This window comes from Kryptolebias marmoratus, linkage group LG11 (genome assembly GCF_001649575.2).
Source record: "Kryptolebias marmoratus isolate JLee-2015 linkage group LG11, ASM164957v2, whole genome shotgun sequence".
NCBI classification, from domain to species: domain Eukaryota; kingdom Metazoa; phylum Chordata; class Actinopteri; order Cyprinodontiformes; family Rivulidae; genus Kryptolebias; species Kryptolebias marmoratus.
The window spans coordinates 17,974,559-17,998,048 of NC_051440.1; the positions used below are offsets into that span (position 1 = coordinate 17,974,559).

At 43.6% G+C, this 23,490-nt stretch overlaps 2 protein-coding genes across 2 annotated transcripts; both read left to right on the forward strand.

The window, feature by feature from the left end:
• The first annotated feature begins 128 nt into the window (after positions 1-128).
• armc10 (armadillo repeat containing 10) lies at positions 129-4,544 on the forward strand. Its single transcript, XM_017422969.3, has 6 exons — positions 129-750; positions 954-1,099; positions 1,471-1,605; positions 1,739-1,915; positions 2,100-2,171; positions 2,324-4,544. Exons 1-6 carry the CDS (start codon positions 492-494, stop codon positions 2,573-2,575), a joined length of 1,041 nt encoding a protein of 346 aa, XP_017278458.1. The 5' UTR covers positions 129-491; the 3' UTR covers positions 2,576-4,544.
• A 2,131-nt stretch (positions 4,545-6,675) lies between these two features.
• Positions 6,676-23,208, forward strand: LOC108239977 (DENN domain-containing protein 5B). Its single transcript, XM_017423059.3, has 21 exons — positions 6,676-6,972; positions 10,651-10,760; positions 11,791-12,505; positions 13,496-13,683; positions 14,717-15,232; positions 15,335-15,566; positions 15,900-16,050; positions 16,245-16,335; positions 16,420-16,539; positions 16,632-16,784; positions 16,878-16,956; positions 17,048-17,123; positions 17,502-17,630; positions 17,713-17,834; positions 18,001-18,146; positions 19,364-19,485; positions 20,789-20,973; positions 21,116-21,198; positions 21,307-21,433; positions 21,550-21,724; positions 21,923-23,208. Exons 1-21 carry the CDS (start codon positions 6,873-6,875, stop codon positions 22,104-22,106), a joined length of 3,804 nt encoding a protein of 1,267 aa, XP_017278548.1. The 5' UTR covers positions 6,676-6,872; the 3' UTR covers positions 22,107-23,208.
• Positions 23,209-23,490: the final 282 nt, after the last annotated feature.

Here is a 23,490-nt window from a genome sequence, read left to right on the forward strand (position 1 = left end):
TATTTTTTGGAAATTCGCCGTTGCTAGGTAACGGATCCGTTAAAACTGGAGCAACGTTAAATGTTGGACAACCAATGCGTGCAGCGGCGGCAGCAGGAAGTTAGCACGTTTACAAAGGTAACGGTTTGATATTCAACCATTCAGTACATTTTAATTGACAGTATTAAAAAAAAATTCAAAATAAAACTATGTACAACTAATAAACTGTTTAGCTATTGAAGCTATAAATAGAAACTTGGTTAAATCACTCCGCGATAGATTTGGTTGGCCACTTTAAGCTAGTCCAAAACAACTGAGCAAATCTTTGTTGACAATTGTGGCTTTTCAGCAAAGTTATAGAGTCTTTACAACAATGCAAATCTTTAACTGTTTCGAGGCTGCATTTATGGTGAGTGTTATCTAACTAATGAGCCGAGTTGGTTTAAGAAGGCGACTGATTTGGCTCGAATCGTTTTGGAGCATCGGTGGCTAACCAGTTAGCAGAGATTAACATGGATAATGGCAGTGTTGTTACGAGGCTCGGCAACATGAAGGCTTTGCTTGGAATAATCGCTGGAGCTGGAGCTTCTTATGGCCTGTACAAACTTATCAGCGGACAACGTTTCAAGAAAAACAGGAAAAGCACCCCCAGTGAAAGTCCAGGTGCTAAAAGCGTCCAGCTGAGTGAGGTTAAGCTACAACCGGGGAGCCTGCTGGCCAGAGTGTCCGGGCTGGATGTGATCTGTCCCAGGTCAGGAGATGGTGAATCAGGTAAATATCAAAGAAGCCTTTTTGCTGTTAGACTGTATAAGTGCTGAGTTTATTTATCCACCTCAGGAAAGCGAATACATAAGTTCTTCAAGAATGTCACTTTTTTTTTGTTCTGTTAAAGTGTAAAACTGAGTAGTTTGTCTCATCCATTCAAATCACATCAACTATGAAGATTGACAAGCATATTGTTTTGTCTTCCAAAGCCGGGATCATCCACCAGTCTCCTAACAATCTGGGGCCACAACACTTTAAGCTGTTGCTGTCGTGTCTGCAGAATGGCGATGATCAAGTTCAGAGGTGTAGGGTTCTTCGTATATTAGGAAATGCTGCTGCCTTCACTGTAAATCAGGTACAGTAAAAATTCACTTCCACCACAAATCTGAACTGGCTACAGAGGTGTGTTCCTCAGAACTCTGAGGTTTTTAAGCTTGATATTATGGAGAGTATAGTAAGGCTACATATATACACTTAATTTGATCTGACTGTACTCAGTCGATTAAACCAACTATCACCTGTTTTGAACTGAAAACAACATTTTTTTTTCCATCTTAGGATTCAAAAACTCAAAGTTCAGAGTTACATTTCTACTTTAAGAAACAGCCTTGTGATAGCTGTTGTCGTTGTCAATCAATTATTTAATATAACTCAAAGTTCTAGCTATAACTCAATCTTTAATTGTTTTTTTGTTTTGTTTTGTTCTCTGATCTATTGATCCTTCAGAATCTAATTCGGGAAATGGAGGGGATTCATATCATAGCTCATTTCCTTTCTGACCCTGCAGCAGACGTTAGAGTGTGCACTCTGAATGCTTTAAATAATTTGTGTATGAACGTCCAAAACCAGGAACAAATAAAGGTATGTAGATGTAAACGTGATCCCTCACAACAGTTAAGATGTAATGTGTTGGTGCTCGGCTCTTTTGTTGACATTTATGTCATTCTTTGTGGACACATTTCATTAAAATAACTGGTTTTGTTTTACATGATAGCTTTATGCGCCACAAGTGCTGGAACTGATTGAAATGTCACCGGTGAATTCAGACCTTCAGCTCAGTGCTCTGCGGCTGCTGACAAACCTTTCAGTCACTGACGAACATCAACATTTGCTGAAGGAATCTGTTACGCTTTTTCTGTCCCTTCTGGTTGTGAGCCGTGAAGCATTGCAGGTTTGTATTTATTTGGGCCGTTACTTTACACAGTTAAAAGCAACTTGTTTTTACTTGTAAAACAACTCGATTCTTAACTGATACGAAATGACAGCACAATGCTGATACGTCTTCGTGAAAGCTAACGGAAACCAAAAGGATCGAGCGACTCAAACTTGAAGCTCTTGTGATGTTTTTGTTCCAGGTTCAGACACTGAAAGTCCTTGTGAATTTGTCATCTAATCCAGATATGGTGGATGACATAGTTCAAGCTCAGGTAAGGTTAGGAAGAGGAAAATAAATTCTTTATTTTATCGTTCTGAAGCAAATTCACAAGTGTAAGAAAAGGTAAAGTGGGATAACTTTGTGCAAATAAGTAATCAAAAACTCTTTATTTTTCCTCAATTTAATTTGTGCTTTTTGGTTCAGGCACCAGCTTCTGTGCTGCTGCTGTTTGACGAACGAACAGCCCCCGCGGTGCTGCTGCGACTGCTAACGTTTGTAGGGAACCTGAAGGCCTGGAGACCGTCTGCACAGGTGGCCGATGAACTGCGACGGAAACAGGATAGCCTCTTCAGGGTCATGCTGGATGAATCTTCTCAGCTCCACAGCAAACTCGTCCAGTTGCTGTCACACCCTGATGGGGAGATTCAGGCCCAGGTGGCCCGTATTCTGACATAGGACCTCCCTCTCTGCACTTGTGATCTACAGTGCATCGGTAAAGCGCTTCACTTTTTCCACATTTTATGTTACAGCCTTATTCCAAATTGTATTAAAATAATGTTTGTCTTCAAACTTCTACACACAGTACCCCATTATGACAATCTGAGATTTTGCAAATTCATTAAAAGTAGAAAACTGAGAAATCACATTTACATAAGAATTCAGTCTTTGCCATGAAGCTCATAATTGAGCTCATGTGCATACTGTTTCCACTGATCATCCTTGAGATGATCTAAAATGGCGTCTACCTGTGGTGAATTCAGTTGATTGGACTTGATTTGGAAAGGCACACACCTGTTTATGTAAGGTCCCGCAGTTGACGGCGCATGTCAGAGCGGAAACACCAATCATGAAGCTGAAGGAATTGTCTGTAGACCTCTGAGACAGGATTGTCTTCAGGCACAAATCTGGGGAAGGATACAGAAAACATTCAGCTGCTGTGAAGGTCCCAGTGAGCACAGTGGCCTCCATCATCAACAAAATGTGGAAAAAGTGAGGCGCTGTGAACACTTTCCGGACGCGCACTGTACATGAGAAATTTCCCTCCACCCAATTTGCCAAAGGCACCAACCTGCCAGCGCTTTGATTTAAACTAAACATCTTTGACATTAATCTTGTTGAAGTTCAGGCTCTGTGGCCTCCTGTGGATATTCAGCAACACCCTCCGCCCCCCACAGGATGATCAGTATTATTACCACTAAAAACTAAATTATGTTCTCCGCTTCAGACACTCCTCCCCTGTTTCTCAGTGGCCTACACCGCAATCTGTTAGTAAGCGATAAGTGAGCTGGAAGCAGGGTGACTCCATTCTTTGGTGTGTGGGTGTCAAAACAGCCCATCTCTTCTTCTTTTCCCTTCTGCTAAGATTTCTTTTTTTTTTTTCTTCTTGAAACATCCACAGTACACTGTCTTCTGAGAACATCAACTTCAATCATTAGAAACACTTTTCAGGTAAATTTCTGAATCTAACCCCACTGCCAAAACCTTTTCTTAAAATGTTTTGTTACGTGAGAGACTGCATGGACGAACTACAAGAGCCGATACGCTCTGTGTTACAGATGTTTTGGATTTTAAAGAGCTGCCTTTTGTCTTCTAAATAAACCAAAATGTTATTTGTATTTAATTTAACAAAGTATTCTGACCTCTGGTAGGTCAGCCCAAGTTAAACCTCTAACTGGCTTCTTCCTCTGTGACTTTTAAAGACTTTAAAGTTCAGTCACGGTCTCCCGATTATTGTAAAGAGGAACGAGCAGTTGTGTGGTGTACCGCCTGGTTGGATTTTTAGATTTTATTTTTGAAGGAAAATGAACCACAGCTGCCTGAACGCTTCATTGCTCATGTTGTTGAAAAGCCCAGCAGCTACACCGGAGGAAGAAAAGGAAGAAAAGAAAAAGAGGATGTCTGGGCTGCTGTCACAACCACAAAGATCAAGCAGGAGATGTGGATTGAATTAAAGTGGAAAAGCAGCGAACTTGCATAGAGAAGAGAGCCATGATTGTCCTATGCCATGTTTAAATAGTTATTTAATGACAGCAGTGATGAATGTGAACTGCAGGCAGTGGTGCCGTATAAATCTATGCACTCGTGATGCAGAAAGTGACAGAGCCAGCTGTCGTGCAGCTGCTGGACCGGAGCTGTGGATCCATGCACTTACAAAGTATTTACAGAAGGGTGGAGTGTAACTAATGTCACTATTCTGACCGTATGACTTTAAATGCAGGAATTCTGCGGCAGGGTTAAAGAAACGCTGCACATATTTCATGCCTGGTCACCTGTCTTATTGGATTTCGAATTAAATATCTCTCAGGCAATAATGGTTTACCAAAACGTGTGAACGGACGCTGATGGACCTACATTTTGTTAAATAGAGTAAATTATTTAGCATTTTCTTGTCTCCAAATTGTTCAATAAATACATAAGACACCAATCCTAGTCATCTATAGTTGTTTTGTTATCATTGCAGTCAGTTTATTTTCCATTAATTGAGGTTTATTGCAATTAGGATGTGTGAAACTTGCATTAATTTTCAATTTTATTCTATATTTTCCAACATATTGTACATGACAGCCAATTAAAACAGTGTTTGTCCATTCCAGGTTTAAATAAGCAGCCTGTTTTAGCAGCAAAATGGATTATTTTAAATTATTTGTTTGTTATATGACATTTAATCAATTAGTTTGCATTTCTATAATCATATATTTACATTGCAGCAGCAAATAAAAAGGTTATATTTTGAGTTAAAGAATTAAAGACTAAATCGTTCACCAAGAATCTGGTATTTTGTGTCCAGGCAAACAAAACTTTGTTCATTTGTTAATTTCCTAAACTTTACATTACTGCTTTTCCTATTGTGGATCTCTAAAACTTTGCTCTTTCCTGCACGCTGCTTCAAAACTTCTAGTGAAGGTTAGAAAACTGGAAACATTATGGCAGTTCTTAGGTTGCTGCTTTACTTCTGTAGTCAGATAAATCAGTTTGCAGCTGCCATAAAGCTCGACAAGCTGATGGGGCGTGGTGGGGAGCTTTACATGTATGAAATATGGGCGCAGGGGTGCTTCAACGTTTGTTCAGCCATTTGTTTTTCATGCCCTTCTTCTCCCATTCAGCCTCTCCAGTGACCCTGAACAGGACACACAAAGCATGCAACCAGACGTGCGTTTTCTCACTCCTACTGTCAGCTTGGGTTCACAGATTTACAGATTCCACCACTATTTCAAAATTATCACTTAATGATTGATTTAGTATCGCATACTTATAAAACACTAAGTCATAATTTTGACAGTATATTATTGTGGAAGAAGTCATAATTCTGAGACATAATCTCTCCTTCATAAACACATAAACCAGAATTAATGTGGCGTTCAAATGCAAACGGATTTTTTAAAATTCATCGTCTGAATTTTGTTAAAACCCAAAGAGGAGTCAGGTTTTCAGCACAGGTTTCTCAACTCGGTGTTTTCTACTTTAAAGGTTCACGATTTTCCAGATTAGCTATATACAAAATGTATATTTTTTATTATAAAACCTTTAAAACCCACCATATAACTTTTAGGTGCCTTTATATAAGGTAAGTCTGTTGAGTATAGAAGCCCATTTCTGCCTCTATGATTAAAAAAATAAAGTCTTTCAGTCATAACTTTTAGATACTCTCTCAAAGTGTTTCATAAATTGAACTTTGTATTTCGTATGAGAGACAATCTCAAAACGACGAGTAAACATAATTATGAGACAGCAGAGGTCATCCTTTTGGTCTTTCATAATTATGAGATTCTAAGTCATGAATATGAGTCAAGTCATAAATATGAGACGTTAAGTCATAATTTTGAGATACGTTCTCAAAATAATGACTTAGCATCTCATAAAAAAAGAAAATATTTCATAATTATGACTTAGCTCAAAATAATGACTTACTTTCTCCTATTTATGACTTAGTTTCTCAAAATTGTGACTTAGTATCTTTTTAATTATGATTTAGCATGTCATAATTATGAGATACTGTTTCATAAATTGAACTTTGGATTTCATATGAGAGACTATCTCATAATTATATGAGATAATTATGAGATAGTATCTCATAATTATAAGATATTCAGTCATAAATATCAGATGCTAAATCATACTTTTGAGATACTCTTTCAAAAATATGACCTAAATGGTCTTTTTGTTTCTTTCAGGTGGCAGAAATGGGTTTCCACAGATTTTGTTTATCTACATAAGTCTTAATTTTCCACAGGATTTGCGCATAAAAAGTGCATAAAGTTAAAAAACAAACAAACAAAAAAAAGTTTTAAGTTAGAACCTCCTACTTCCGGTGAACATTAAAAGGCCTGATTTATTTTCTCAAATCTTTAAAAAAACAAAAAAACATTTTCCAAAGCCAATTTTTAATTTAAAACGTGATTTTTAAACCTTGTATCTCAACCCTTTTTTTTTTAAACCATGTGCATGTGTCAGATTTTTGCAGGGGTGATGTTCCCTTTAGTCTTTTGTCTGCCTCCTCCTCCTCCTCCTCCTCCTCCTCCTCCTCCTCCTCCTCCTCCTCCTCTTCCTCTCTCTCTCTCCTCCCTCGGATGACCACCGCCGGATCCTCCGGACTCCATCCCAGTCAGACGGCGGGACCATCGGGTTCAGGCAGCAGCACCGAGCGGATCCTCCTCCTCCTCCTCCTCCTTCTCCTCCTCTTCCTCCGCCATGAACCCCCGGAGCTCCGAGCTCCAGTGACCGGGCAGCCCGTCGCACCGTCCCCGCCTCCAGGATGACCGGAGCCACGGCGGCCGCTTCCTGCCGCTTCGCCCACTATTTCGCGGTGTGCGGGCTGGACACGGAGACGGGCCTGGAGCCGGACGATGGAGCGGGTAAATGCTCAGAAAATAACATTTAGAGACAGAGCATCTCATACTGCGACAATATCACACAGATTGATCAGTTTCTTAAAGGCTCATTTGTGCTGGAGTGTCATCAATTTATTCATAAATGCCTTTTTTTCTGTTTTTTTTTTTGTCTGTCAGATGACCCAGAAAATGTGCCCAAATTTATGTAACAGCCACATCATCTGAGTGATTGCATCTATTATCGTGGAGTGGTTTAAAAATAAGCGTATTGGCTTAACAGGAATGATATAAAACATGTATTTCAGTTGATCTGAAGCCTGTTTGTTGGATTTAAAGGACATTTACGCCCTTTTTACCTCCATAGTCTGGTCTTTTGTCTGACCTCTGCTTGAGGAAGAACACATCTGTGTTTTTTTTTTGTTGTTGTTGTTGTTTTTAAACAGAGACGGTTGTGAATATTTTTCTGCGGATCAGGGACACGGCAGAGATCAGGCCGAGACAGACAGAGAGAGAACAACAACATCCTGTCCCCGCACGTTAAAGCTTGATCACAGCTGGAGAACCGAGAACCGAGGCAGAACCCGTTCCTCTCTGTTCCCGGAGTCGCGGAAGGCGGAAAATAATCCACGCCGTGGCTCCTTTGTCTCGGGGCTGATGAGAATGTGTAATATTCTGGGATCTGAGAGGAACAAAAGCTCACGGTGGCGAGAGGAGGGGAGAGGAAATGCTTGTTTGTGTGTGTGAACGGATCTAATGACAGTAAGGGTTTATTTGTGGTTGGTGGCGTTCTTGGAAAGGAGGTGGGGGGAACCAAAAAAGAGCTATCTTGTAGTGTTATTTTCTTCATTTTCTTTGAGGACCTATTTTTTTATTATTCCTTGCAGGGGGCTGCTGTGTGATGTCTGCTCTTGTCTGTTTGTGAGGAAGCAGACCTGTCCGAGCGTGCCGAACGTCACTTCCAGGTTCTGGAGCGAGCAGACAATGGTCACACCCTGTCCTCCCCGTGTCCTCGCCGTTAGAAGCTCGTTTGGAGCTGCTCCTCTGGGGGCTTACAGCACCGAGCCCATTAATAAAACGGCTCATTTAGGTCAAGCTGTATGTGATGTTTGAGTTTTCAGAGCTCCAGCTAACCGCTTGGTTGATGTCATGCCATCTGAGTTGCTTTCTTAACTTAGATCTGTAGAGCCGGGGGCAGAGGGGAGGGTCTCTGCTCCCCCTTTTTAAAGGGGGTTTTGTCTGGTTATGTTTTTTGCCTCTGCCGTACACACATTCTGCGTGAAACGAGCCGTCCAGAACTGAAAAACCCTGGCGTTATCCAAGCGAAGATGAGGTAACGTGGCATCTGTTGCTGTGCGATGGTGTAATTAGTGAATGCCCACCAAGAGACAATCTGCTCTTGTTGGCTTCTCAATGGATGGCACAGTGTTTTCTGCAGCCTAATCAAATTTCACATGAGGCTGCCTGTTGGAATGCTGAACGTCCGAGGCTGCAGGCCTGATGGCGGTCACAGGGTGGAGGGAGGGGGGGGAGGATGACGACAGTGCAGGGGGAGAACTCCCTGACCGCACAGAGCTGACTGCAGGGAGTTGTATCCTCTCGTCTGTATAGAGATAGAAAGTCGAACTTGAGTTAAATCTCTGTTTTGAAAGACTGGACGCTCTTCGAGTTTGAACTCCTCTCTGTGCTTGTTCCAGCTTGACTGGACCAATCTGTGATTTCAGTCCGTGCCGTCTTCCTTTAGGTCCGCCCTCATCTGCTGGTGTAAAGATGTGATGAATGGGACAGTTCGGCCCGTGAGCGTGAGTGATGCCCAACTTTACGGCTGCTCGTGCTCAGAATGGACCTGTTTCGGGAGCGGAGGCCAACTCGGGGCTGTAAATCCCCGAGATGGATGGCCTAATCTGTGGAAAGAGTATAAAACACGGAATTTAATGCTAAAATGACCAGCAACGAGGGCGGCCATGTTCTGAGGGCGAAAGCGGCTCAGAAATTAAAGGCCTAGCATTCGCCTGTCGCCTTTCGCGCCAGAGTTTCAGACTAAGATCGTCTTGTGTCAAGAAAAGACAGCAGTATAACCGTTGTTGGTCGAACCTTGAAAACAGCAATATTGCAATCAGTTGTGAATGACTCTCAGCTACTACCACATTAAATTTTAGCTCGGTGTCTGTAAAACCGATTGAGTTATAGTCACTTTTGTGTTGGCTAATTCTGATTAGCTGTAGCGGCCATCTTGAATTGGATTGACTCCTAAGGTTAATCACCTCTAGACGAAGATCCACTGATTATTTTCAGAAAGTTTCATTAAAAATCTGCGAACGGTTCAGGAGATATTTTGCCAACAGACAAACAGGGTTTGACACCAACAGTTGTTGTTATGATTTAAATCAAAGATCATGTGGAATGAGCAGCATTTGGAGTATGTTCTGTAAATGACGCTCAGCCACTACCCCACCAGATTTTAGCTCAAAATCTGCAAAACTGGCTGAATTCTAACCATCTCTGTGTTTTCTAAGGTCAGTTTACTGTTGCAGCCATTTTGATTTGGAAATTCTAATGACTGCTGATGAATTAAGGTGTACGGAGTCTGTCTTAGTGGGCTAATGGGTGGTGATTACAGCCTAACTGAAACAGACATTTCAGCTTTCACTCAAGCACTAAAACAAACCTCCCTCCGCCTCCCTCCACCTCGCCCCCCCCCCCACCCCCTGCTCCGTTGCGCTGTGGAAACGCGTTCAGGGGCATCTTTTTCGCATCGGGAGCGGAGTGGGTTTTAATCGTTCCAGCTGATGAAAACCAGAGATGACATAACCGATGACGAGCGCGGCAGCTGTCTGAGAGGCCACGGCGGAAACGGGTGCCATGGCAACTGGGTGTCTTGATTCTGCCTCTCAGTCAGCGCCAGCTCCGATTTGTATCCCTTGCAAAGAGCACCGACTCCCCCACGTCTTTCAGCTCCGCTTGCCTCCCGCCCACCGGAGTGACTCAGTTTAAATCGAAGTGGTGCTCCTCACTCGGGGTCTCCTGCGTCATCTTGGAGGCAGGTGAGGTGGACGTTCCCGCAGTTGCGTCAGAGCCGGCGGGAAGCTGTTGCTTTCTTCATTTGTTGTGGATTTCGCCCTCTGATGTCAGCGAATGCGCTTTCTAGCATCCACGCTGTGGGGATGGAGAATAAAGTGACGAGCAGCGTTCAGGTTAATCTGTTCAAAAAGTGGACGACTAATAGATGGGGCTGAGCTGACCGTCCCCTCTGAATCATGTTTTAAATCTGTCGCAGCCACTTGTGTTCACACAGAGCGGGAGGCCGACACCAGTGCATCCTGCAGGGTTATGCATGCGTTTGTAGGATTTTAGACAGAATACACGAGTCCTCTTCCAAGAACTGCAAATGCAGTTCTTTCAGAGTCGGCCTGTTCCCACCTTGAATGTTCGCACATAGATATTTTTGCTGCAGGGTGTCAGAGAAGAGCTGCATCGTCCTGTCCTCCCTGTCTGTCTTTATGGTAATGAGTTGAGTTATATAACCTTCGCCAGGCTCTTTCCTCCTCCTCCTCCTAACAGCAGCATTGTCCTCGCTGCCAAAAGAAACCCACGTTATGTTTGCAGCAGACGAGGGCGTCCTGTCTGCGCTCCTCCAGGCAGCTGTCGTATTGTGACGATGAGAATCTCTGCGATGACACAACAACCTCTCTGTTCGTCTTTCAGGTGAGAGTTTCGAGCAGAGCCCCATCCGGCGGTCCTTCAAGTCCAAGGTTCTGGTGCGTTACCCGGAAAACACAGACAAGAACCCCTTCAACAAAGATGCAGTCAACATGGTGAGCCATTCGGTTCCTCGTGAAGGCTTTGGAGACTATTATTTCCTCCAACAGGCGCAGAAAACTAACATGTATTTAGGCAAAAAGCTTTTTATTTTCGCTTTGAGAAAGGGGGGTTTTAGAGCTTCTCTATCACATTAAATGAAAAGTGGACTTGTGACTCAATATATTTAAAACTTTACACTTATTTATATAATTTGCAGATAATTTCTAAAAGAAACAGAATTGAGAGGAAGTGCTGTTGGTGGTTGGGTGTGTTTTTGCTGCTCCTGTTTAAACTTTATTATGATTATATTTAGCTTTAGTTTGTGGACGATGTTTATTGTTCACCGGGGAAAAATCAGGTCATGACGATGAAAACAGAAGTTTTAGTCAGAACAAATTTAATGTTTTACCCTAGCCAACTAAAATTTGTTTGTTTTACTTCAATCTTTTGGGTGTATTTCATCCTGACCATTTTTTATGTAAATATAAGACGTTTAACACCATTTTACAGTGTCATTAAGCTAATACTGAAACTACTTCTCAATTTTTACACTGGTTTTATGTTTAGCTCGTTTTGTTTTGGGTTTAAGTCTCTTTTTTTATGAACAAAATACATATTATTTAAAAAGCACATTTTAAAATTTTCCAATAAGACCAAACATCCACTCTGATACAGAATCAGAAGCTAGGGGAAGAAAAATGTGTTAAAGATGAGATTAAAACTAAGGCAGTGTTGGACTCTGGAACATTCAGAGGCAGCTTGTTGCAGTTTTTGCAAAGACCTGGTGGTCTTTCTGTGCCGGCTCAGATATTAGGACAGCTTAAAGCAAACAATCAGAAGAAGTAAGTGACCTTCCAGGGACATTAGCTTGAAGCCAGATCATAAAGCTCCCTAAATATCAATATTATTACTTATTAACAGTTTTAAAATGTTTGAAGAGCTTCAGTCGGACTTACAGCAATCTAACAAAGCCTGTTTAGTAAGTTACAGAGCTTAAATTTCCACTTGATTCTGAGATGTCTTTGCTGCTCTTCTTGCTTCCAGCTCTGCATGCCCCGAGGCCTCTCCTTCTGCACGCAAGCAGACAGGCTGGACCCTCGGTTTCACTCATTTACAGTCGCCTCTGACGACGGGACGCGCTCCTACGGCTCCGTTCACACCTTCTACGAGGAGGTGACCAGCCCTCAGATTACCACTGCCATGCAGACGCTCCACCAGATGCACCACGTAGAGCACCACTCCTCCGCGTCCTCCTCCTCGCCTTCGTCCTCGTCTTCCTCTGCCTCCTCGCCCTCCTCCTCCAGCATGGACTCGCTCGCGAGCAGCCTGGAGGAGTCGGACGCCGAGTCTCTGGCCGGGGTCTCCGGCTGCCTCGGCTGCGCGGGCTCCTTTGATGCGGCGCGCGACACCCTGTATGTGTCCAAAGCCCTCTGCCTCATCACGCCGCTCCCCTTTTTGCAAGCTTCTCGGCAGTTTCTGGCTCAGCTTCACCAGGCGGTCGCCTCCCAGACGGCACCACCCCTCCCTCTGGAGAGCTACATCTACAACATCCTGTATGAGGTGCCCCTGCCTCCACCTGGCCGGTCACTGAGGTTCCACGGCGTGCAGGGGCCCATCGTGTGCCAGCGACCCGGGCCAGGGGAGCTTCCTCTGGGGGACTATCCTCTTGGAGAGGCTTTCTCCCTGCTGGGCGTGGACAACATGGTGAAGCTGCTGACCTGTGCACTGCTGGAGACACAAGTCCTGCTCTACTCTAAGGGTGAGCTCCTAACTCGGCAACATTAGACATCACTCACTGCTCAGATGCTTCTGAAGTGCCTCAAACACTTCATTTACACATTAAAGGGATAGTTCGTTTTTTTAAAGTCAGCTTCTGCAGAAAGGCACTGAACAATTAATATCTTACCTGTTGCAGGTAGCTCTTTGAACGACCTCAGTTTGGAGGGACAGAGTTTAACTCTGAGCAGATTGACAAGCTAATGGTTAGCCCCAGTGGAGCAAAGACCAAGGAGCTGTTTTGCACCAACACTTTAGAGCAGCAGTGTCCAATCCTGGTCCTGGAGGAACACTGTCCTGCATGTTTTCGATGTTTCTCTGCTTTCTCTAAGTGATTCTGAGGCTTCTGCAGAACCTGAAAACCTGCTGAAGAGCAGAGAAACAACTTAAAACCTGTAGGATGGTGACCCTCCAGGACCAGGATTGGACACCACTGCTTTAGGGTTTTTATTATTTAAAGCGTAAAAATCTGCTGCAGTGTAAAACATAATTTGTATATTTATAAAAATCATTAGTATAGACTCTTTAAGGTTAATAGTCGACCATTTTAACGCCTGCTTATGCTTATTTTTATAACTCTTAATAAAGAAGACAAGACACAACTTCAGTCGTGACGTCTGGGTTTGGTTATTACAACACAATTAATATAATGCTCAAAGAAAGCTAAATCCCAGAAAAATATATTTATTGACAATAATCATTAATCAAACACAAATTCTACAATTTTTAAATTTTTTTTTGTTATTACCAAATTAACAAAACCTAACAAAAATAAGTTTGTGGCAAAAAAAACAGCAACAACTAGAAGAAAGCTCTGACTGGGATCTGAGTTTGAATATAAATAAGTATAAATATTTAATTTACCATGCCATGCTCTGCAGTGTAATTCAAATGCTGCTTTAAAACAACCCTCTGGGCGATTTCAGGTTCTACATTTATGACAACGTCTCCTTTTTGTCCCCCGTCCCCCCAGACTACCAGCGTTTGATGACGGTGGCGGAGGGCATCACCACTTTGCTGTTTCCATTTCAGTGGCAGCACATCTATCTGCCCATCATTTCTACCCCGCTGCACCACCTCCTGGATGCCCCCGTGCCTTTCCTGATGGGGATCCACCGCAGGGACGGGGCGCAGAGGTCCTCCCTCCACCTTCCGCACGAGGTATTAAACGCGTATGAACGCATTTTACCCGGATTGAGTTTCAGGGTGCAGCGAAACAGTTCTATAAAGAGATCTAAAAAGCCTAATGCAAGCCTTTTCGGCTCTCCTCCTGCCTCCGGCTGGTCCAACTGGCTCGCTGTTTTCCTCTCCTCAGAGATGTCCCTAATACCACTCTGAGCCTGCCTCCGAGATCCCCCTCTCTGCCGCATGAATATCTGGCTGAATCCTCTTTGAAGTCGCTCTGCCCCAGAAAAACGGCGGCAGTAAGACAGCTCCGGGGGGAGATGAAAGAGAAATGCAGAGCTGACTAATCCATAATAATGGGCTTCAATGAATAATGAATGGAAGTGAGAGACTGTGATTATTTTGGGGGGATTATTTTTAATCACATGTGTAGGTTTGTTGGGAATTTATAAAAGGTTATTGCTAGTGGGTGAATAAATATACTTGTGCTGTCTCTGAACAACAGGGGAAAAAAGGGCTCCATGAAGTATTAGTCTGCTATGTTTAGCGCCTCGTTTCTCTTCTTTGACTCGATAATAAAAGGTGAGAAGTGGGAGGATGACTCTGCAGAGTCTTCTGTAGCCATCCGCTCCGAGGTGCATCTCCCAGCTTCCCCCCGAGGCTCGGAGCTGTCAGCTTCGGGTCGCCGCTGAAGGTTGCATTGCTGCTGACTGCTGCTTACAGAGGCAGCTTTTTCAAACCGCTGCCCATCTTTCTTACTCCCGAAAGAAAGATGGGCTCAGCAGGTTTACAACTTCCTCTGCTCAGGTTTCTCATTGTTAGAGGCCAATACCATAATTTCACCACAATGCCTCCTGTTGCTGTGATAACGTAGGACAATCCCCCACAAGATAAAACTCTGTGAGCTCTTATCGTAGTGAAATACAAAAGATTTGATAATGGAGTTTCTCCGTCCTGCAGCTTAATTGGAGCTGAGCCACTTTATCTTCATGGGATAACTCTGATTGGTAAACTTCTTAACCTGACATGGGAGTCACGTGAAAAACCGTTTGCTCTTTCTGCTCTGCAGGCCAATCTGTGTTTCGTTGACATCGACAACCACTGTGTGGAAGTCCCCGAGGACCTGCCCCTGTTCCCGGACCAGACCGAGCTGATACAGGAACTGAGTGAGGTTCTGTTGCATTTTGGACTCCTGCCGCAGGGAGGAGTGACCGCCGAGCCCACCGCCTGCGCCACGGCCACCGCCGGCTCCCCCCGCCTGAGCAGCCTGGTGCTGGAGGACCTGATGGAGGACAGGAGGAACGGGAACCTCGGAGGTGAGGAGCTGGCGGTGCTGGAGAGGCTCCAGGCTCTGGCGAAGAGGTGCGGAGGAGGAAAAGCCTCCGAGGGAGGGAAGACACTGGGACACGCGTTTGAAGAGGAGGAAGAGGAGCTGAAGGCTTCCAAGCTGAACGTTCAGCTGAGGGAGGTGTTCGCTGTTCGCTTTGCTGCCATTTTTGGCAGGTATGAGGAGTTTATCATCCACGGCGCGCCGGATTTGGACTCCTGGTTGAGCAACCGAGAGGGAACCTGCAGCTTTGATAAGGTAACCCAGCTGCTGTCTGACTGACAGGTCTGATAAATTTAAAGCGTTTATGTTTTTACTTTCAGAGAAATCATCTGATTGTGTTAACCCCCCCTGTTTTAGGGCTCCTTCCTCTCAGTTCAGCCAGCGACCCACTTGCACTTCTTGTCCCGGTTCCTGGAGACGTCCATGTTTTCATCCTTTGTGGATGGGAAAATTATATCCCGCTGGGTGGACAGGGAGCCGCTGCAGCAGCTGTTTGACAGTCGTTTGGATCGAGAGCGGCTGTATGACACGGGAGACGAGGATTCACGCATCCGTCCTTACAGGAAATGCACCACGCTCTCTGAGTCAGGTGAAGCTGCTCATTATAAAAGACGACGGGCGATTCAGCTTTTAGCGAGCTATTCCTTTTGCTACTTTAAGATTTTAGCAAGAGGTTTGCTGCTTTTGGCTTTAACGACTCATTTTCAGCTTCTTCAGCTGTCGCCCAGCACTCAGCGTTCCCGCTCTGTTTTTGCAGGAAATGCTCTTTCTCTGGCTTCTTTCCTGCCACGCTGTCAGCCCCAGTTTTATTCGTGAAATTTCCAAGAGTTTTAGCTGCAGTTTGATCCCCTCGGGTGCAACTTTGCTGATTTATTTCCATCCGCAGCAGCAACTGAGACGACTCCTGTGCTTTTCTCTGCAGCTCAGGCCGTGGAGCACAGGCTGCTGAAGACCGACCACACGGCGCTACACCCTCATCTACTGGACATGAGGATCGGTCAGGGTCGTCACCACCCCGGATACTTCCCAAAGCTGCAGGCGGACGTGCTCGCACAGGCGCACAACACTCACAAGTGAGCTTTTGGTTTGATGTCAGTCGGAATGAACGCCTCCTGAATCCCAGTCAGATATTTTTACAAAATATCCATGTATTCACATGCTTGGGACGTTCTCGTATCTTTAACTTAAGTAAAATTGCTTACTCTGTTGAAGAAATAGACTTAAATAGAGCTTAAATGGGTAATTTTATTTCTTTGCTGTATTCTAGGTGGTCCGGTCGCGTCACGGCTTCACGCAGGTCCGAACCCAAGAGATCCAGCGTTGTCGATCAGTCAGGAGTGGACAACGAACCCAAACAGGTACCTTCTTTTATCCAGAGACACTCCAACAAACACACCGGCTTTTATCTCTGATGCTCAGCCCTTTTTCTTTTTGGTTAACAGAGACACACATTCACAAGGAGAACCATTCGTCAGTCTAAACTGCTCGACCCGTCGCCCCAAGCCGTGTCTCAGACTCACAGAGAGTTCGCTGATGGGCTGCTGGGCGAATGTCGTCTGAAGGTGAGCGCAGCGGCAGAGGCGTTGAATGTTTTATCATAACTCAAGGTTGATGCAGCGTGTTTTTTTTTATTCTGGCCTCACTTTTGTTTCAGACCAAGCGGATGTTGATGGAGAGGATGGGGAAGGAGTGCGTGGAGCTGGGTCAGGGAGAAGCCAGCATCACGGGCCTCCAGGAGAACACGCTCATCCACGGGCTGTGTGATCTGCTGGAGAGGACCTGGGGCCATGGTCTGCAGATGAAACAGGTCAGACGTTATAACCTCTTTGTTAACAGGCGTCCTCTGTGCACCCCTCTGCTCAAAGAAACAAGGTTTGACAAATGTGCTTATTATATCCAGGGAAAGTCAGCGCTTTGGTCCCATCTGCTTCACTACCAGGCTGCCCAGGAGAAGACGGAGGTCCCGGCTGATGTTTCAGGTCAGCCCACAACAGGATAGGTTTTGTTTTATTAATCGTTAAAGTAAACAAAATCAACTGAGCAGTTGTGTTGAACTCTCTTCCTGTTCAGGATCTAACTGTTTGGACCAGAAGCTGCTTGATGATGGCACTTTGCTCCCGAGAGGCTCTTTGATACAAGACATGAGGTAATGAGAGTGAAAATCCTCTGCTGTTGGAAAGAAAAGATTGGAAATTACAGGCCTTGAAAGAATGCATGTCGCCCGCTGCCAGAGTTTTAAACTGAGACGATCTTATAACGAGAAGGGATGGAATTATAGCTGTTTTAGTCAAACCTCGTGAGATTTCACATGTTGAAGACGACCCTCAGCTACGACTCCAAAAATAGCTAAATATCTGTAAAACTTGATATCTTTCTGAGAGTTTCCTTAAATTCTGTTCTGTGGTTCTTGAGATATTTTGCTGACAAACAAACAGACATTATTGCCACTTTGCTTTTGGCAGCTTTTCATGTTTTTTTTTTTTTTTTCTCGGCCTGCTCATGCCCGCCTGTACGTTCCCTACAGGTTCATCCAAACCATGAGGGACGATCTGTCTGAGGTGGGTCAGGCCAGAGCTTGGATTCATTTGGCTCTGGAGAAGAAAATGTTGTCCCAGCACCTCAAAGAGCTGCTGACCAACCAGGAGCTGCTCAGGTCTGGATTCTCGCCGCTCGTTCAAGCTGTTTTTGTTTTAAATTCGTAGCTTTTCTGATGGAGGTTTTGTTCCGTCTGACAGGCAGCTGTATAAACCTCACGCGTTCCTGCTCTGTGAGGAAGAACGGGAGCAGTTTTTGTTCCACCTCCTTTCTCTCAACACTGTGGACTACCTCTGTTTCACGCACACCTTCACCTCCATCAGTAAGTTCTGTCAACAACCAACAAAAAGCACAAATTCACTTGTGGCTTTTCCTCCAGCGTTTAGCTCCGCCCTGCTGACGTTATCATGACTGTAGAGTCACACAGACTTGTTTCTGTGATGCTGTGAGAACAGCTGTGACGCTTCTGGTGTCCTTTGCCTTCTCAGGTATTCCGTATCGCGTCGTTATCATACCCATGAAGAAGCTGAGCATTGCCATGGCAACCGTCAACCCCTGGGTGTGTGTGTCTGGGGAGCTGGGCGATTCAGGGGTTAGACAGGTCCCAAAGAACACACAGGAAATCTTCTTCGAGGTGCGCACTCTCCCCTTTACAGGACTTCATGAAGTATGTGAACCGTGCTGCAAAATGAGTGAAAAGAGTGCAAGAAAAGTGAAAACATCGCTTTGAGATTTTGGTAAAATTGACCTAATTTACCTTTAGATCAAAGTTTTCTGACACATATGTCTTCAAATAAAATCCTTTGTCTTGTAACCCTTATAATTTCCATTGAAACTGAGTTATTTTCTCTGCTGGGAAATCCTTTGGTATAATGTCTGGCATAATTGTGAAGCTCGGGGATTTCTCTTAAATATAGGACAGGAATTCCTGACGACATCCCTCCAGACTCATAAAAAATTGAGTTTTCAAATAAAACAAAACTAGCTTGTTTTTGGGTGATAAAGCGACAAATTTCAATAAACTACGAATCATTTTGAAGCTTTTCAGATTTAGAATTTTGAAAATAATAACTCAATATTTAAAAATTCTTTATTGTGACTAATTTTTCCAGCATGGGTCACATTTGTTTACTGTAAAAAAAAAAAGAAAAAGTTTCAAAACGCTGTGCTAAGAGTATCTTAATTCTTGTTTGAATGTTTTGATTTAATAATTCAAAATCTATACTTTACTTTGCATGCATTGTCTTATAAAAGTCTTTTTACAGATTTTTGATCATAATTAAAAGTCGTGGTAAAACTTCATGATTTTGACGTACTTTAGCATCATCGCCCTGGTACAAAAACAACCTTTCCTCATGCTCTGCTATCTAGCATTACATTTAATTTAACCAACACAAAGTGCAGTTTGATTTAAACACAAGTGATGGTTTCTTAAAATGTATTCATTACAGCCAAAATGTTTTATTTCAGTACCATCAGACTGCAGGACTTGTTCCTTTAAAGACTCGTGAAGTTGAAGTTTGATTTGAAACAATTTTCTCTTTGCTCAGTCCTAAACAGAGGCTTTTATTTGCCTTTTTATCCCTAATTTTCTGTTATTTCTTTACCTTTTTTTTTTTTTAAAGTCTTTCACATTTCAGTTTGACCTCAACCATTAGTTACCATTTTCAGACAGTTCCATGGCTGCTTGTTGCAATGAGATTTAAGGAGTTTTAGTCCTTTTAGCTTCTCTTAAAGTGCCCAAACATTTTCACATTACTACTTTACGATTTCCCCTTTCTAAGTTGTACAATTTGGATTTGCTTAGATACCGTTTGGGACTACTTGTTCTCACCGTGCTTCTCGTTTCAGTGCAAGAACCTGGGCAGGCTGAGCACCCTGCAGCTGGGAGTGCAGGAGAACTCTGGCCTGTTGGCCAAGTGTCTGATCGACTGTGTGATGGTGTACAACGAGATCACAGGACACACCTTCAAGTAAGTCTAACGCTCTGATCGGCCCTCGTTCGTAAACGCTGGCTGTGCCGCAGCAGAGTGTGGAAGAGTCTGCTTACTGACGGCAACTTCCAGTTATGATTGCGTGTTTGTGGCAGGCAGCAAAAGAAACAAATTAATTTGTTCTAAAAATTCAAGAAAAACATGCAGAACCACCAATGAGTCTTTGAATGTTTCAAAATGGATAAACTATGGATTCATTACACAATACTGGTGAACACTCGCTGCTTGTTAACATGAAATACGTATACAACCCCAATTCCAAAAAAGTTGAAAAGTTGTGTAAAAAGGAAATAAAACAGAATTCAGTGATTTACAAATCTCATAAACCCAATTTTTTTTACAGTGTAATATATAATAAACACATCAATTGTTGAAACTAAAATATTGTACCAATTTTTGAAGAAAGTAATTTTTAATTTGATGGTAGCAACACATCCCAAAAAAGTTGTCCAGGGGCCATGTTTTCACTGTGAAGCATCTCTTCTTCTTTAGAAATCAGTCTGTAAACATCCAGGACCTGAGGAGAGCAGCTGCTGGAGGTTTTAGAGGGAAATGTTGACCCATTCTGGTCTGATGGAGGATTCTCGCTGTTCAACAGTTCTGAGTTTTCTTTGCTGGATCGAAGTGTATAATGTTCTACAGCTCGTATATTTTATTCTGCATCGACGGTGTCTTTCCAGATGTGTAAGCTGCCCATGCCAGAGGCATTAATGCACCCCCATACCATCAGAGAGGCAGGTTTTTGAACTGTGGGCTGATAGCAGGCCTGATGGTCTCTGACCTCAGATCAGTTCTCCTCTTTGCCTCAGTTTATTTTAAACTCTTTGGTTCAAAGAAGATGGCAGCGTTTCTGTATGGTGTTCACATCTGGCTTCTTCTTTGCCTGATAGAGCTTTAATCAGCATTTTACAGATGAAACAGCCTTTGAGCTCAGAAATTTATCCAGATTCTTGAATCTTTTGATGTTATTTCGAACTGTAGATGATGGGATATTCAAAATCTTCCCAATTTTCTGTTGAGGAACATTATTCCTAAATCGTTGAACTATTTTCAGACTATTTTTGCAGTCTGGTGAACTCCTGCTCGTCTTTACTTCTTACAGATTCTGCTTCTTTTCTATATCCAGTCCTCCGATGGACCTGTAGCCAATTAACCTAATTCTGAGTTCAAACCGAGTTTTTATTTACATTTTACACGACGCCCCAGCTTTTGGGAACTGTGGTTGTGGAATAATCTTCTTAGTATTTAAATGTAATGAATTGTTGCACCTTTTTGCCTCTAGGTTCCCGTGCGGCCGATGGCTGGGGAAGGGCGTGGGCGACGGCAGCTTAGAAAGAGTCCTCATCGGTCAGCTGGTGACGCCTGGTGCAGAGGAGGACTCTGGAAGGTGGACAGGAACCCCTCCGGAGCTGACGTCCCCGTCTCAGAGTGTGCGGACCGTGCTGGGATCGCTCGGCAGCCGAAGCCGTATGTGCCTCCTTCGTCGGCATTCCTTCAGCACAATAGCTGACCTACTTTGATTGTCGGCTCATCATAATAACAGATTATGCTCATGTATCACTTGTTTCTGTTACTGTATATATTTCTTATTGCTTGTTTGTCTTTTTAGGGATGAGTTCCCTTGAAGTTCAAGAGGACCTGAGGGAGGCGGCGAACAACCTTGTTAAACATTTCCACAAACCTGAACAGGAGGTGTGTTACTGCGACAGTATCTTTAACTTTAGTTCGTTCCTCAGATCGGAACATGAGTTATATTTTCTTGCCGTGACTCATTAGTCTCTTCCCCTTGTCTCATCCCAGAGGGGGAACCTGACGGTCTTGCTATGTGGCGAAGGCGGACTGGTGCTCGCTTTGGAGAAGTTCCTCCTCCACGGGTTCAAATCCAACCGTCTTTTCCAGAGGAACGTGTTTGTTTGGGACTTTGTAGGTGGGTCTGTGCTGTGAAATTCACTTCCTGTCTCCATCTAGTGGCGATTACGCTTGTTTCGTCTCTAAATTCATGCCACAAAGTCTGACTGAGGGTACCGCCGACTCTTCCCGTAGAGAAAGCTGTGGTTTCCATGGAGACAAATGATCAGATGGGTGGCCTGCACGGATCGACGCTAACAACGGGTCCACCATGGGATTTACTGTGCCGCTACGTGAACGCCATCAATGCTTCACCCCGAAACATCGGAAAAGAGGGAAAGTTCCAGCTGTTTGTCTGCCTTGGAATAAGGTGAGCAAACGCTGTTTTTAAAGTGGTCAGAGATCCAAATACTAACACGGAGAACAAAAAAACATCAATTTTTCTGATTGTTTAAAGATAATTTTAGGATTTCTGGTTATAATTTGCAATATTTTGGCTTCTGCGACTAAAAGTTAGTGCTGAAGGAGCTTTCATTGTGGTTGCTGACTCTGTGGTTTCTGTCTGCAGAGACAGACTTCTGTCCCAGTGGTTCCCCCTGCTGGCGGAGTGTCCTCTGGCCCCTCGGACGTACGAGGACGGGGCCCTGCTGCGGGACCGCGCGGCCGTGCACTCCCTCTGTCGGATCCTCCAAACACTGAACGAGTTCGGCATCACCCTGGAGGCGGCGCTGGTTAAAGGGGTTGACCTCTGACCCCGACGCGGTCAAAACGTTCCCCCCTCCCAGCCGTGGAAGGAGGAGGTCCGTTCAGACACCTGCGAAATGTGACTGCATCCTTAAAATGAACCAGACGAAGACACTGGCTACTGAAGCACCAAACATATCTGCCTTGTCCATTGATGTAAATGTCTTATAAAACTGTATTTGCTTCAGGAAGTAGTCTTATGTCTGTTTACACTGTGAAATCCTGTCTCCTCGAGGAGAAATCTGACACCTGCATTAGATATTTTTTCCTGCTTACATGAGTTTACTGTATTTAACTGTCCTACTTACGGCTCGCACTTGAAATTTGAACATGCATGGCCAGAATTTCATCACTTTGGGTGTTATAATCTGAACTGTCATGACTCAGGCTTTATTATCCTTCTCTTATTTAATATCACGGTGAATATACTCGAGGAAACTATTGCTCTGTTCGTATAATTTAAACATGAAGCTGCTGTGTTAGGCTCTTGTTATTCAGCGTGACGTCTGGCCCGCTGGTCTTTGTTGATTTCAGTTTGAGGTCGTGTGCTTATGAAGACTTCGGCTGGTTAAAAACACTGAATCCCAGTTGGTGTCCTCATTGTGTCAGTTCAGTACTGTTTATCGTTCTGTCAGAAAACCTTCTACCACCCCCTTCTCATATTGTAAATATTTTGCTTCATCAGAAGTTTCAGAGAATGGCTCTGCCCATCCTTTTAATGGTTTCCAGCTGTTAAAATGGTGTATTGACCCCTTTTCCCCCCCTTGTATAAAGGCATTTTGTTAGCTTCTGTGAACAACAATTGACTCCAAAATGGTCACACTTTATGTGAAAAATAGACAAGGTGTTTGTTTCCAAACTGTTTAGTCATTTTTGCAAAATGCATATGATGAATAGAGCACAGGTTCATAAAAATGTAAGTATTATGTTGATGTGACATTTAATTTACCAGCTGAACAACTATGAAAATGCTGTCCTCTGCACTATCCTGCAAGCACTACTGTATGTACCCTACTATGACCAAGTCTTTGTTGTTTAAGTACAGATTAGAAGAAGCAATAATGAACTATTTATGGAGTGTGCTGTTGAACATTAAAGTTATTGACACAACTGACACGTCTTGGTATTATTTCACGTGCCATTTACGCACAGTTTAGGTATTACGAGGCTCATGGAAAGTAATTTTATTTTAATTTTAATTTAGGAACAGATGGATGTTCATTTTACAGTGATAACAAGAATAAAACCCCTGACAAATGTAAGAAACAGCTGCTCATGGAGGATGTTCATTCAGCTTTTATTTTGAAAATACAATCAAAACATAATACGAAACATTCTATGAAACAGCTAAACATTGTGTTTGTAAAATAAAAAATAAATTTGTAGACATGG